The sequence below is a fragment of the Argiope bruennichi genome, chromosome X2 (genome assembly GCF_947563725.1).
Source record: "Argiope bruennichi chromosome X2, qqArgBrue1.1, whole genome shotgun sequence".
Classification (NCBI taxonomy): domain Eukaryota; kingdom Metazoa; phylum Arthropoda; class Arachnida; order Araneae; family Araneidae; genus Argiope; species Argiope bruennichi.
The window spans coordinates 45020133-45036148 of record NC_079163.1 but is presented as its reverse complement, the minus strand read 5'-3'; the positions used below and the strand labels follow the sequence as shown (position 1 = coordinate 45036148).

At 28.6% G+C, this 16016-nt stretch overlaps 1 protein-coding gene across 1 annotated transcript; it reads left to right on the top strand.

The window, feature by feature from the left end:
* The first annotated feature begins 9851 nt into the window (after positions 1-9851).
* Positions 9852-15862, top strand: LOC129960475 (uncharacterized). Its single transcript, XM_056073938.1, has 2 exons — positions 9852-10951; positions 13379-15862. Exons 1-2 carry the CDS (start codon positions 10113-10115, stop codon positions 13791-13793), a joined length of 1254 nt encoding a protein of 417 aa, XP_055929913.1. The 5' UTR covers positions 9852-10112; the 3' UTR covers positions 13794-15862.
* Positions 15863-16016: the final 154 nt, after the last annotated feature.

Here is a 16016-nt window from a genome sequence, read left to right as displayed (position 1 = left end):
AATAACTATAGATCCGGAAAAATCTTCTTAGATACTGGCATAGTTCAACCTATTGAAGAAAATTGTAACTAGGGTATTTTTTTTTTCTTTCAATTCGATTCTTTACAGAGAGCATCATTTCAATTGCATATTAGTGAAGTTTCGTTTCGTTTTGAGCCATAGAACCAGCTCTAGAGTTTTCTGATTAGACGAACTTTAATTATAGCTACTCAGTGCATTAAATATTTCAAATATCAGCAATCAATTTCTCATTAAAGTCGTGTCTATTTATCGCATTCATAAACGGTATCTAAATAATTGAAAGCATTTTTTTCTTGTAAAACTCTACGATGCTCTCTACAGTCTGCATTCATTTTAGTGAAGAAGGGAGAAAAAAATGGACTGTACGGAGAAAATACTCCACCACAAACTAACAGACTCCGTGGATGGAGTGCCTGCCATTCATTCTCCAGTTTGATGCTGGACCCTTTTTTATTATTATTATTATTTCCTACTTACAAATTTTTGAAAACTGAAAATTTTATCTTAACACCACATTTCTCTTTTTCCATTTCAGTAAATGCACCATAGTCATTTCAAAACATTCTATATTAAAATAAATTATAATTTATATTTATATAAACATGAATTATAGTTAGTAAAATGAATCACAATTCTGGCATTTCGTCTCGAGCCTTGTTCCCATGATCTATGATTTGGCCTATCTTGTTCAACATTCTTTTTTTTTTTTTCTAAAACATATATTATGGAAGAATTGCAGTATGCTTTTTTTTTAAGTTGGATGTATTATTGAATAGTAATAAAGACCTATTTTTGCGAAAAAAAAGTCTTTAATTTAAATGGTTTTCGGTGGAAATTCCCCAAAACTTCAATCAAACTTATGAAACTTATGTCAAACTTATGAAATAATTCAAATAAAGCTAATGCATAAATGAACTAGTCTTAGGTTGGAGAAGGTACTAAGATTTAAAAATTCTATTAAAAAATAAGAGAGTTATCGAACAATTATAGAGTAAAATTATAGAGTAAATCGAACAATTATCTTCAGATTTTCAGTAAATTTTTAATGTTATTTTAAAATCAAAGCAATAACGTAAAATATATGCATACAATATTAATTATTCAAGTATATTCTCTAGAGAATTACTTGAAGTATTTTTTCACAGAATTTTAAATAAAAGTATTAGTCTTCTGTCACACTCATGATTTTGAAAGCCCCATTACTAATTAAGAAATATTTTTATGCAATTTTATGTAGCTTATCCTTATTTTTGAGTCTACCACAAAATACCATTTATGTGTTAATCGAAATTTATGGAATATATATATATATATATATAAACTTTTTTATAAAGCATATATACACAACCCACCCTTACTCAGTCTATTCAAAAATTTAAAAGGCTTATCTTTATTAATATAATAAAAGAAAAGAAAATAATTGTTTATCAGAAATTCAGGGGATGAATCAAAAGAGTAGATAGAAGTACTCTTACAATTTTAATCACATTCACAATTACGTAATGTCTTTCTAGGGTTATTTTAATCTCTTCACGATTTTCGCTTTGACTTCTAAAATTTAGATAAAATATTTTGCTCTTACATTATAATATGAAAGCGATTTTTAAAAACATTTTTTATTTTTTATTTTCTAAACTCTTTTCGTTTTTAATATATTTTATAATTCACCATTATGATTATTACGAAATATCATAATTAATTTTTCTCCAACCCACTATCAAGTGAAACCATTCGTAGGCAATCGAAATTAAATAAATAAAGCTATGAACTGATAATTAATTTTTGAAAATAGTAAAATATAGTTTTATTATCAAAGACACAGAGTATCAAAACCTATCGCATCAGGAAATGATTGAGAAATTCATTATAAAATTCCATCATTGCAAATCAAAACAAATCGAGTTGAATGTAAGAAAGTAAAAATAGAAAATATGGTAACACTTTACTGTTAAATTACATTTTCAATAACTGGGCATTTTTGAAGGTCAAACTTGTCTCATATATATTCACATTGTTCCTAATATTTGTTACTTGTTAATTAAGCAGGAATTTTTATTTAAGAGAACTACTTTTTGTTGTTGCGTCTGATACTTGAATATTCTTTATATTTATTATTTAATTAATTACTTTATTTTATCCTTTTACATTTTTTAGGAAAATCCGCATTCGAGCTTTGATAGCTGAAACTTCTAAGTTAAGCAGAAGATGACATCACTTGCTTCTTATGCTGATTGGAGTGTACTTGCTGTGTTATAAAAAGAAGACAGCTGTCTGAAAGCACTCAAGCTCTTATGGAGAAGCATTCCTGAATCATACATCATGTGAACAGAAATATTCTTTTCTTTTTTCTATATTTTAAATTTTTATGAAATAAACACTATACATGAATTACACTATATACCAATAAGTACGCTGATGGCCATTGAAATTCTGACATCTGAAGCATTGCATAAAAGAAAAAATTGTCAAATGGATTTCTCAATCGGAAAGATCTTTGTAAGGTTGAAGTTTGCTCAGAATATAGTGTTATGCCTCGAATAATAAGAATAAATGCTTACCAGCAAGCGTCGGAATTCGAAAGAGGCAGGATCCTTGCCTATCAAGAATGTGGATTAAGTTTCTATGAAACATACTATTGAAAGGCAAATCTGTCTAAATAGATATGTAATATTAATGATTAAAAATAAAATTTGATCGCACTGATTTTTATCTTCATGTAGTTGTTTTTCTTTTTAAAGCATTTATTAATTTTCACTAAGATCATTGGAAATCGGCATTTGAATGTCGACATTTTTAAGAGAAAAGCAACTATTAACCTGTTAAAAGATATTTTAATTTTTAGAAAAATTGCGTTATGTATAGCCAAAGTAGAAAGTTACAATTCAAACTCTTTCGATTGAAAATTTGCAGTAGATTCTTTGCATACAAAAAACACTTCTTTTTGAATCTATTCAGAATGTTACTCGTTAAAAGAGTCATCATTATGTAAGTTGTTGATTATTGCATTATTTCTCCTTTGGATTCTCTTTCAGATTTAGTAATTTTATTTTTGCTTTGCACTTATATTTGTAGATAGATATATTGTGATTTAATATAAACGAAATATTAATAATTAGTAAGAAATAACATTTGATCATACTGAATAATACTTTTTTTCCAAATTACAGAATACTTTTTTTTTCCAAATTTTTTAAACAATAGTTTTAATTTGCACATTTCTTTCTTTCTTTTCTTATTTTTCAGTCGAAACTGCACCAATTTGCATGAATTTGAGAAAATCAAGAAAAATAGTCAAAAGAATTTAATTACAGAACTATTTTATTAAAACATTTAATTTTAAAAACATAATTGTTTAATTGGATTTCTTTTATTAAAAATTATTTCGTGAAAGCGAAATATAGCAAATAAATTAAATTAATTTAGTTAAGTAATAAATGTCCGAAATTAATTAGTGATGCAACTGCGTATCACTGTTCAAATCAGGGTTCATTTAAGTTAAGATCTTTGGAACGAGGCAGATTATGTTTTAAACTATATTTTTATTCACTTTGCTTGAAAAACACTTCAATAAATAAAATTTTTAGTATGATAGTCTAAATACTTTGCAATAATTTAGTGAATGTGAGAGTATTCATATACAGCAAAAATAAAATCAAATGAACAAAAAATATATATAAAATTTAAAATTTTATCTAAATGACCCTTTTAATGAAGAACAACAAAAACGATACATAGTTAAACATTTTTTTAAAAAAATCGGTATGATTTTGAATTAGAAATTTAGATTACACAGAGCAACCATTCTAACTGTGATCCCAGCTAATAGCTAGATACTTTCTAAACCGTTGTAGATAAATATATGCTTCCATTGAAAAAAAAAATATTTTAAATGGTGAAAAGATTTTTTATTTGTTTTTTGAGTCAGTAAAAGAACTGCTGAAAAAAATTATATAAATATAATTTATAGTCCCCAATCCCATTAGTCATATTTTTCACTATATTATTGACATTTAACATTTTGAACAAGAAAAAGTTGCTCTTTGCGACTTAAAGTCACTTAATTATTAAGTTTTGAATATTAGTATTTTAGACCATTACAACAAGTCACTTAATTTCCTCGATCCATGCGCTGATTAGCATAAAATAATAACATTCAAAGCTTCATAAACCTAATCATAGAAGAGTGAAATCTTCGAATGAATCAAGTGGAACATTCGAATACATCCAATAAAGTTTAATTTTTTTTAAAGACATCAAACTTTTTTAAGTGATCTGCAATCAATCCATATTATCAGTAAAGCAGAAGGTACAAAAAAAGTTATCAAATAATTGAAACAGTTAAAATTTTATGAAAAAATTAATTAAGTCTAAGTAAAATTAATGAATAACCTTATTATGGAGTGTTCTTGGCTTTATACGATAGTCTCTAAGTTTATTGTAGATATGTTTTATATATATGGTTACAATTGCTTCACTTTCATTTCCTCCGTTGCGCAGCAACTCTGAAAAAATAATATAAAGTAGCAATTCTAAGATGGTTTTGTCCAACGCAGAAGTCTACAAGATTTAGCTCTTTATATACAAATATGCGTTTTTAATGATAAAATTAAAGTAAGAAAACATGTGTTGTTTTATTTATGAAATTTTCAAGGGATATTTTTTTGTAATAGTGATTTAATTTCCCATGACGAATTCTTGGGGCTGAAAGAAACAACTGAAAAGGAGAATACACAAACAGACTGTTATAAAAAATCACAGATTAGGCAGAATCCTTAAAATTTTCAGAGCAGGAAATAATCTTCCATATTCATATTATGGAATGATGAAACTTACATTTGCTGTTTTTAATAAATTTGGTTGTAGATATTGTAGTTGTAAATATATGTGTGTGTGTGTATATATATATATATATATAGTAAAACAGCTTTAAAATCAACTCTAATCTAAAGCTCAAAAATACTTTGTTGTGGAAATCATGAATATTGAATTACGCGTAAGAGATTTAATTGAAATTAAACACAACCAATAATTCCGAAGTTATATTTGGTTGTCAAAGGCTGTTAATTTATTAATAAAAAAATAACTGATTATCTTCATAAATCTTTCACTTAAACCTCCCAAATTTTTAATTAATTACTAATTTTCTTAATTAATTCATTCATTCTTCATTAATTCTTAATTTTCTCGTACAAGTACAAAATTTTAAGTACTTGCACGAAAAATTTTAAATACTATAGCGAAAGCTAGAGTAATCAGACTCCTACAGATTCTAGAGCTACAGATTCAGGAGACTGCCAGATTTGATTCAAAATTTGATAAGTAACTCTATTTTAGATAATAAATCTGTATACTAAATTTTATTTACCTCACTCTTTGCGTTTTGTAGTTATAGAGTTCATTTATACTCGAATAACCATACAGATGGATTTCGTTTAAAAATTGACAGAAATCTACAAATTTGGTAGTAATTCCATATGCCAAATTTCAACCGTCTAGCTCAAAGCGTATTTCAATTATCCTGTCTGAAACGTGGAGATTCATCAACATCTAGAGTTCGAATTTTTTGACACTTACTGTATTTCCTTTATACTTCGAATACGACAAAGTAAAAATATATTTTAATAATAGCACTTGACGGAATGCCAAAGCATGAGTAAATAAAAACATTTTTAAAAACATATGTGTAATTGCCCTATACAAAATCCTCTTATCATATGTGATATTTTATATTAAAATATGAATATTATTTCCATCAAACAATTTTTATATCGAAGTTTCTGAAAAAAAAAAATTACAGACAGGTCCAACAGTTTTCAAGAAGTGATGAAAAATAATTTTTTTCTACAGATTATTAATAGTTTTTAATGATACAAAATTTAACTAAGTATTGAGAGTGACATTTCGAGGACAAATAAATAATTTGATTTAAAATAAATACAATATTTCTATTCATCTGAAATGGCAGTATTAATTATGAATTAATATGGAACAACAGGTTTTATTAATAAAAAATTAACAATTTCATTGATTCTCGCGAAATCTTTCTTGCGCTTTGTAGTAATTGTGAGCAAAGTTTGATCAAAGCAAATTTCTATAGCGCGCACAGAATTTATGAGTTTTTAAAACTATTTCTCACTTTTATTTATATAGCTTGATTTTCAATTCAGATATAATCCTAAAAATTATATTAGCACTTTTTTGCTTCAATTCATGTGTGTGTGTTTTTTAATTTTATCTATTATTTATAAAAACTGAGTGATAGCAATGCGAGTGCGATTTGGCCCTATTGTTTCCTGGTAACCAATAATTTCCAAACCAGTTCACCACTAAGAATGGGAATAAACCTGGGGTTTCTTTCTATTTTAAGTCTAAATCAAAATGAATTGGTAGCATAGTTTAAACTATGAGAAGATACTGTTGGTGGGTGAGTTGTACTGGATAGACCGAAATAAGGGCTTAACAGCGTTCAATGTGCCATTCTGCCAGACGAGGAATCCACCTTTTCATTCTGATGATATAAAAAACATGAAAATAAGAAGTATTGTTTGATGCAATTAAAAATTTTGTTCTTCTCCAGACAGCTGCACTCCTGTAAGAATGGCGATACACGGAACTTCAACTACTCGTACTCCCAATAACGCATCGTTCCGATAAATGCTGTACCATCTGGTGGTTTTAAATGTAAACTGTGTAACTAATAAATTCTGATCTCGTAAGAAGAAGAAAAAACTGGGTTTATTTTCATATTTAGTTTCAAAAAATAAACTTTGTTCATTTCCTTTCAGTAGATTGCAAATAAATGAATTTTAAATTGGCTATGGACTTACACACCACCCTGTGTATAAGATTTATGTTTTATTAAATTATTTTTGTCCTTTTTTTGTTCATCAACAAAGATTTATGGTTTTTCAACAAATTTTCAAACTATGAGGGGTTGGTTTGTTGTATCTTTCTCAACAACATCTTCGTATTAAGTAAATGAAATTATTCTCTTCCCTTTTCTTTAAGCCGGCATTGCAAAATTCGAAACAAAGAGTCTTTCTTAAATATTTTTATTGGTTCCAATTCAGTTCGATAAAAGCACGTCAGAAATATGTTAGTAACAATATTTTCAGCTTGATAAATGGTTTCATCCACCCTACATAAAAGGGTTAAACATTTACCAATTCATTCTCTTCCAACTTAAAAAAAATAGCAATAAAAAAACACAAATAGAACAGTTTCTTATATAATGCAATAAATAATGATAAACTGAAATTGATTTTTTAAAAAAACTCTACAGATATAAGGAATACTAGATATTTTCACCAAGAATAGACGTTTCAACATAGTCACTTACTATAAGTAACATATTAGTGATTTATTTTAGGTTAATTTTTTTAATTTTTATTTTAGTAACTTCGTGAAAGTGTAGAGGAGACCGTGACAAATAGACGAGCGAGGAAAGACAAAGAATGAGTTAGTTTATGTTCATACTACTCAAACTTCACCACGTTTGCTAGTTCTTCACACTACCAGACACTAAAAATTGTCTTCCTTCACTCCTTCGTCGTTTGTTAAATGATGTTTGACAGGTTGTAATTTTCAAAACCCTCAAAGTAAGATCTTGTTGACAAGCAAGGGAAATATTAGTTAGCTCTTTGCTATGCATTATTAACCTAGCTGTATACGCCTAATACGCTTTTCACACGTTCTGTTTATATATATATATACGAGTATATTATCATTCTGCAAGACTCAGATTTTTAAGACGCTTTCGAGCTCGGCAAGATGACTCGGTTAACTTGACGACTTCATCTTGCTTCAAGCTCTTTTAACTGTTTTCGATTATGCGTTTTGATTCATTTTATACAATATCTTTATCTACATAATTCGCGTTCTATTCCATATTATACTGTAAGGCGCGCGAATCTAAAAATAATATTTTAACAATGTCACTGTTGGAAAACTTGTTAATTCAGTAGGAAACACAGAACGAGTAATAAGAACATTTAAAACAACAAAGGCAAAGGGTTCTGAATGCAAAAAAAAAGTAATTATTATTAAGAAATTGAAATTTAATTCCTGTAAAATTAACTAACAAGCCCAACGCTCATGAAATCAGTTGAAACATCCGAACAAATTACAGCACATTTCCTGAATGTTATGAAACCTATTTTGACTCTTCAGTAGAATTCCAAGATAGAATGATATAAAAACTAAGTATGGTAACAAGAAGAATGCTCAAACTTAGAAAACGAAAAATTCTATCTTTATTTTTGTAAATAAGAAAATGCTGATTTGGGTTATATCAATTTTAAATAATCTAGAATTTTAAACACAATAATCCTTTTATTACGCATTGTTTAAGAAAAAGTGTTTAACAATGTTTAATTAATTAGTATATAGTTTTATATCCTCTTACAATAAAAATACAGTAAATTTTTAATAGGAATGTCATCTTGCCCCGAGGTCAAAATAATCTTTGCCCATTATGGAGACAAAATGATCAAAATAATATTGATTATAATAAAATAAAAAGTTATCCAATCGAGCACACTCTAATAATATATGCAAAAAAGCCACTCTAATAATATATGCAAACAAACAAAAAATCCTTAAAAACTGAATTTATTAAAAATGGTACAATATTAACATCATCGCCTAGACCCGGTCTCTCCTATGGGTTTAATTAACTATGAAATTCAATTTGTAGGCAAAATTATTTAAGCAGATAGTCAGTGTTTATTAAAGATTCATTGATAACTAAGTGAATATACGCAAGGAAATGGATAAAATATGATCAGTTATGATATGATATCTGTTAAGGTGATATTACTATCCTAATATTTTATTATTTATAGAACTTCTATTTTTGAAAAATTATTTTATTTGGTAACATAAACTTCATCTTTAGGTTAGTAGTATCTTTATAATCCACCCACCTGCAGCCCACATTAACCCAATTACCCTATGCAGCTGTCTAATCGGAATTCCGCCACTTCTTGATATATGATGCAACATTTCGCCCTTCATATTTGGCTTTAAAAATTTACCTAAACACCCTAATATTTAATTTCCATGATAGACTCCAGGATATCTGCCCCCCCCGAACACTACATCACTACACAAAAATAGATACATCCTCATTTGTAGTCTCGACTCTGCTTTTTTATCAACTGTTGATAATCAAGTATTTTTGATTCATTTATAGGTGTAACAAAAATGCACTTTAAATTTTAAAAAAATGTGTCCTTTCATTTTATGAGGGAATTTCCTTTTCATTTCCTGATTTCAAACAATATTTTTATACGAATATTTTTTTACGAGTAACTTTTAATTCAATTTTCTATTTCTCTTTCATTCTTTTTCACTGGCGAAAGCATTTAAAGAGTTGGGAGACATGCAGCTTAGCTACATGCAATTGCCCAACTTTGTTGTGCAACCACTGCCTTATCAGAAGTCACGATCCACCATTTACCAAGTTACTCTTGAAATGGAGCAGAAGTTATACCTCACTCACTCCTTCTGATAACTCACAGAGAACTTTCAAAACATCTTTGCCCCCAAAGGGTGCCTCATCTGTTCTTCCCTTTGGGTCACATCAAAGGTCAAGTTTGTCGCATAGTCTATCCACTGTGGAGAGCACGAGACCCCCCCCCCACACACACATACACACACACTTTTTTTTTCACCTCTAGAAAAAAGACGTCTGGTGCAAGAAAAAAAATACTTCCTAATTAAAAAAAGAAAAAAAGAAACATCTATCCCTGGAACTGGTTTTACTCGAAGCGGCCCCGATCGACCCCAATTTTTGGAACCATGATTTTTTCACTTGGTTGACACTGCATCCGAGGAAGTGATGCAGCTAAAATTTTTATAGTTAAAATCCCTTAAATGTTGTGCCAAACTGATATTTGAAACAGAAGCTAAAAAATTTCTGATCTAGCAAATTATAATAACCAGTCTGAAGCAGTTAAAATTCGGCAGCTAATCCTCAGATTCAACAGCGGTTATTCACCTTTCAGACTTGGAAAGTAGTCGATTGTTTAGAACTCCAACAGCGTGCTTGTATTTCCGCATCAGCTCACAGGATACTATAGACGCCCAGGATGAATTCCAAATTCTACAGGAATAAAGAACTGCTTTCTTTGAATACTCAGCGTACACATGAAAAACTTTTTAATTTCTCGAATATTGTGAAATTTAGCTTCATCGTACAGAAATCGTTAATTCCCTTAGATTTGGAATTATGCAAATATTGTTTGCAACGTGGCGAAAACAACAAGGATACTCGCAGTTACTTCGATCCTTTCCCTCCGAGACCGAAAAATATTTATATAAGCACAGAAGAAAGCTGCAGAAAATATTTTTGGGACGATCGAAAAATTTTGTACAAGCGTAATTTAGATATATCAAATTGTTTTGAACAAAGTCTGAGAGCAAATCTTCCGGAATCAGCTTTGGAATTGTACGGTACTTATTTTAATAAAATATCCATATCCAAGACAGTGGATAGATGCGTTTTGCATAGCATTAAAATGCATGCATATCAGAACACTGATAGCAAAATCAAATTCATAAAGTTGTTATTGAAATTGCGAAAATTACAAGATCCTTTCATCGAAAAATTTTGCAGTAAATACGGGCTTGAATTTCTACGAGATTTACGTCATAAATCCAATGACTCAAATTTAGTGAAAGCTGTTTTAAATATGATTGACTTTGAAGCTTGGATGACAGATAATCAAGATCCAGAATTCCTGGAAGATCTTTTGTTCCATATTCGTCGCAGCGAATGCAATTTAAACGAAGGAATAGAGTACAAAAAAGATTTCATAAATGATTGTACAGTCAAAAAGAAGTTTTTGGATGTTGAACCTTTTTTAAAGTATAAAGATAGTCCACATTTTACTTCGGAGTCTTACAGGCATCTCAAGACAAAAATGCGGTATGTATTTTTTTTTTTTAATATTTGGCCCTAGAAATGTTTTTCTGTCTCTTTTCTACACTCTGATAATCGAAATAAGGTGCATAAAAAGTATATATTTCTGATAAAATAACATAATATTATATGATCTGCATATCCTTTTTAGAATTTAGAATAATTTGCAAAAAAGATGTGGAACAAATTGTGAAGAATATTACTAATATTTGATTATTGCCCTTCCACTACTACTTTAATTTTTATATGCTTATATGCTTTTATATGCTATTTATTATTTATATGCTTTAAAATTAATTTGATAGTCTTACAGCCAAAATTACGATACACATTTTAGTCCTTGAAATTATCTATCGACATTATTTCATAGAGATTTTGTAACTAAACAAAGGGTTACAAGTAGCAACCAATTTTAATACATGTATTAGCTGTTAACATTCTTGGTTTTTTATTATGAAATTAAAGTCGTTAGCTTTGCAACGATATTCAGGTTTAATCTTTGATGATCTATGTAAAAAATAAAAGGCTAGATATAATTAGTTGCAATATTTAAAATTTCAGTTTAACGCATGATCGCTAATTACACCATTGCTCAAAAATTAATCCTATTTTTACTTGTCCCGCTCGTGAAATTATCTAAAGAATGACAAAAAAATTTGCTGACAATTTTCGTTTAATATTATAAAATTAAAGGAATTTTAAGATGCTCATCCTCACTTTCGTGAAACAAAAAAGAAAATTCAAATAATGATGTAATCAAGAAAAGGATTGTCCGAATCTACGAGCTTCATTGCTTGTACTAGCTTGTTTGTACTATTATTATTATTACTGTTATAAAGTTTCCAAGTTTAGCTTTGTGATGATGTTCCCATTTGCTTTTCATACTGTATATTAAATTCAATGATTTTTGATAGTTAACATTTTATTTTGTGATAGCTCATTGGACTTTCCGTATCAACCAATGTCCACTCGAACTAACTTCGATTCAGGAGATTGAAATTACTACTTCGAAATTATACTAACCCCAGAAACTGCATATAAATAAAAAATGAAGCATACATTTTTGAGGAATGAAAGAAAAATAAATTTTGAAAAATCTTTCGGGAGGCCTAATAATAGTATCTAAAAATGAAGATAATTTTCTCAAATTTTTTTACTAGTATTGAAGAGTTTGAAAGAAGTTGCTATGAATATTTTGGTGACATAGGATATTCTACGATACCCACAATTTAAAAAGTTTCATTTTAAATAACATTGTGCAACTTGTTGTACCAAGCTAATGTTATAGTAATAAAAATAGTCCTTAGCAGCTTTAAATTTCTTCTTTATTTTTTATGTCAATGTTTTTTGTTTTGTTTTTAAACTTTTTATGCATTTATTCATTCGTTTAATATTTATTTGTTAATAACCATTTCTATTTTTACTTACCAAAATTAAATTTAATATCTATATTTAAATTATAATAATCTATTTATTTATTTGTTTATTTTTATTCTTATTTAATTTAATTATTTTTTGTTAGTTCATATTATTTGCAAACCCTCTTTGGTTATGAGCATGTTCACTACTATTGTTTATGCCTCATTTCATTTGAAATATTTTTAATTCAGTTCAGAAACTGAGCATAATAACAGTCAATCTTAACAACTCATTTTTGGAGAACTCATTTTGTTAAGCTTTATTACTTCCTACTTTTCTAGGCCTGGACTAAAAAATGAAGAAGTATTTTAATTAAATGACTAAAAAAATTAGGAAAATTACTTTTGTGTCGGCTAATCCGGAACTTTGAATAGTTTCCGCTAAATTACAAAATTTTTCAGTGGCTCCATCTCCTTTACTAATTATTATGTTAAACGAAATTTCCAAATAATAACAAAATATTAAAATTGCAAAAATCTTTGATTTATATTAGAAATAGCATTACTCTAAAGGGTTTTTTTTTTCAATCTTAAGAAACAAGGCTTTTGTATATATATTAGTCTTAATAATTCAGAAAAATATATTACTGGAAAATTTAAAGGAATAATGAAAATTATTTAAATTTAAGAGCAATCGAAAGTATTGTTTTGATTTTCATATGACGTGAAGATTTCAAAAATATCTGACAACTAAGATCGTCCTCAATAAATTGACATTACTGGAAAGTAATGGATTAAAATTTCAAAATGGCGCAAACTTTATTTTCGAATTTTATTGAACAAGAACGTCGAAATTTCTGTTTATTTATAATTTACGAAATTTCCAAAAATTATTCAAAGCAAGAAAATTTCCAACAATCATTCCTACAAGCATTTTTCGTCATCCAGAATTTGTCTGTGAACAATTCGGTAATTGTTAGTTCACCGATTTATCGTAGAGAGTGCCAACAGAAACATATTTTCTCTTGAGATTGTAATTTCTTTTTATTTATTTATTTATTTTACATTTTTTTAGTCGTCATCTGATGGGACAAGCAGTAAAAAAAGCAGAATATTACCTGGGCAGAAAAAGAAGCTTACTCCTGTTGCAAATCCTCTGGTCCTTCTATAATCGGACCCAACCATCAGCATCTGTAGCTCTTCGCCTTATCTGGGATTCTGTACCCGATGCATATATAAGCCTGAAAGAGTTTGTCCTTATTTTTGCAGCATCTTTGTCTCCAATTACAATAAATATGATCTACTCCTTTTACACTAAAGCAATCTGTCAACGTTCTGAATCTAACACCCCCCGGTCACTTCAGCATTACTGCAAGATCGCCATACGAAGAGCTCTTGGTTCTAAGAAGTTATGGTTACCAGATGCTATAAAGCAAATAGGTTTCCCGCCCAAAGTTGAAGCATTCTTAAATCTTGAAAGATCGATCTAAAAATAACCACAGTTTCACATAGGGTTCTTTGGTAAAATATTTTATATGTTAAACGTCTCTTTGATCTGTTAGATATCTAATGTTTTTCATAGTGCTTGGCATTTCAAGTTGATCGTATATAATCAGATAATAGCCGCCTAATTATAAGAGAATGATATAATACGTGTTTTTATGTGTCTCTGAGCTATATAAAGTATACCATGCAATGAAACAGCTTTCATTTTAAGTACCTGCAGGGAATCCATAAATTATTCACCTGATAAAGATTTGTGACAAATAATATAGAATAAGAGACAAGGGAGGAAACTTGTTGAATTTTTTTAGCAATTTAAAAGGAAATTTATATTAATATACTTTAACATGAGAACCATTATTTGATTGGAAGATATTTTGTGTTCTCAATCAATTTAAACAATTTTCTGCAAACGATGCTAAACGTTTGCTTCCACAGTAGTTATTTTTCTGACCATTCGATTCCTTAATTCTTCAACACTGCCAACATCTATTGCATAAATTCGGTTTTTCAGGTACCCACAAGGAAAGAAGTCGAATAGTGTAATAACAAGGGAATGTGAAGGCCCTGAAAGTAGACCATCGACCCACTGATCTGGAAATGTTTTATCAAATAAATCACGCACACATCTCTTAGATGCAAAATATATTCGGGTTTTAGAAACTGTTTTAATCATCTTTTAATAGATTGTTCCGTTGGTGGAGGTTTATTAAATTCACATCTGATTCGCTTCTAGAACTGTTTCAGGAAATTTCTTTTTCCATAATGAGAGAATGCATGTCGCTTTTTACGCTACATGGTGCCGTTTTGTCTGTAAACAAACAAGTTTTCCAATCGATGTAAATAATTTTTTCATACCTTGTAAATTTAGGTTTCCATTTCACTTTGTTATCCGGTGAATAATTAATGGACACCTTGTGATTTCATTATATAGAATATCAACAACTATTTTTAAAATCTGATCAAATATATCAATTGCTTTTAATTATAATAGTATCACATTTAAATTTATTAAACTGTGATATCATTAAATCTATGATACTGCACTTAGATGACTGCGATGAACTAATTTGTTATTTACTATAAATGAATTTATAATATAGTGTGTTTAGAAATGTTAAGTTGTCCCATTTGTATTCTAATTTCTTAGAAGGATAGGTCAGTCAGTGAGGTTTTATTGAGTATTTTTAAACTGGACGTAATGATACAGGACTTAAATGACTGCAATGAACTTGATTTATAACTTACGATAAATGAATCTATAATATAGCATGTTAAGAAATGTTAAGCTGTCCCATTTGTATTCTGATTTCTTACAAGAATAGATCTGTGAATGAGGTTTTGGTAAACATTAACGGAAAAAAAATCCACGAATGAAATGCATGCTGCTGTATGAATAGTTCTTCAGTGAGTCAGTTCAACTTGAGAAATTTTCTAGAAGAATTCCCCCAACCTAGCTACATTTCTTCAGAAGTTGTGATAAATACTTATTCGGTGCTTCTTTTCAAATGTAATAATAATCTTTGCTCACTGTAATGCCAAAAAGAGTCGTACAATGGCAAGTACAAGAAACAAGACACCTAATAAAGAGTACAAAATCGCTTTATACGATAATTCTGATTATTTTTATACAATTCTGTTCATTATTTTTATTAATTTGTGCCAAGTGTTTGGGTTATTATATGAATATTTTACAATTGTATCCCTTTTTTATAAACGTTAACTAATATTTAATTTCAGAAATTCATTAAGGAAACATCCCACTGCATTTCTGCTGAAATAGCGATGCCTACTTATTTGGTGCTCCTTTGCAAATGTGATAATGATCTCAGCTCATTGTAGCACTAAAAATGGTCGTATATTTTCAAAATGTAATGAACAGACTCCTAATACATAGTACAAATTTGTTTTTGTATTTTAGCTCTGATGTCTTTATACAATTCTACTCATTTATATTCATTGTTTTGATTATATTATATCCTTCATACTATTATTTTATGTGCTTTTTTTTATAAATTCTTACTCACATTTATTAGTAACTGAATATAATATATCAAATAACTATTCTCTATAATATAAAATGTACTTGCTTGGTATCAGTATTAAGTAGTTCTTGTACTTTAATTATATATAGATATCAGACGCTTACATTTTTCCTGCATTTTTTTCTTCCTTTTTTTATGCTAATACTGGTTTAAAGTTTGTATTTA

Excerpts from the sequence above, each read along its gene's own strand:
- LOC129960475 (XM_056073938.1), top strand. The coding sequence starts at position 10,113 with ATGAATTCCAAATTCTACAGGAATAAAGAACTGCTTTCTTTGAATACT. Across the intron at positions 10,952-13,378 it reads CATCTCAAGACAAAAATGCG|TCGTCATCTGATGGGACAAG; the intron begins GTATGTATTTTT and ends ACATTTTTTTAG.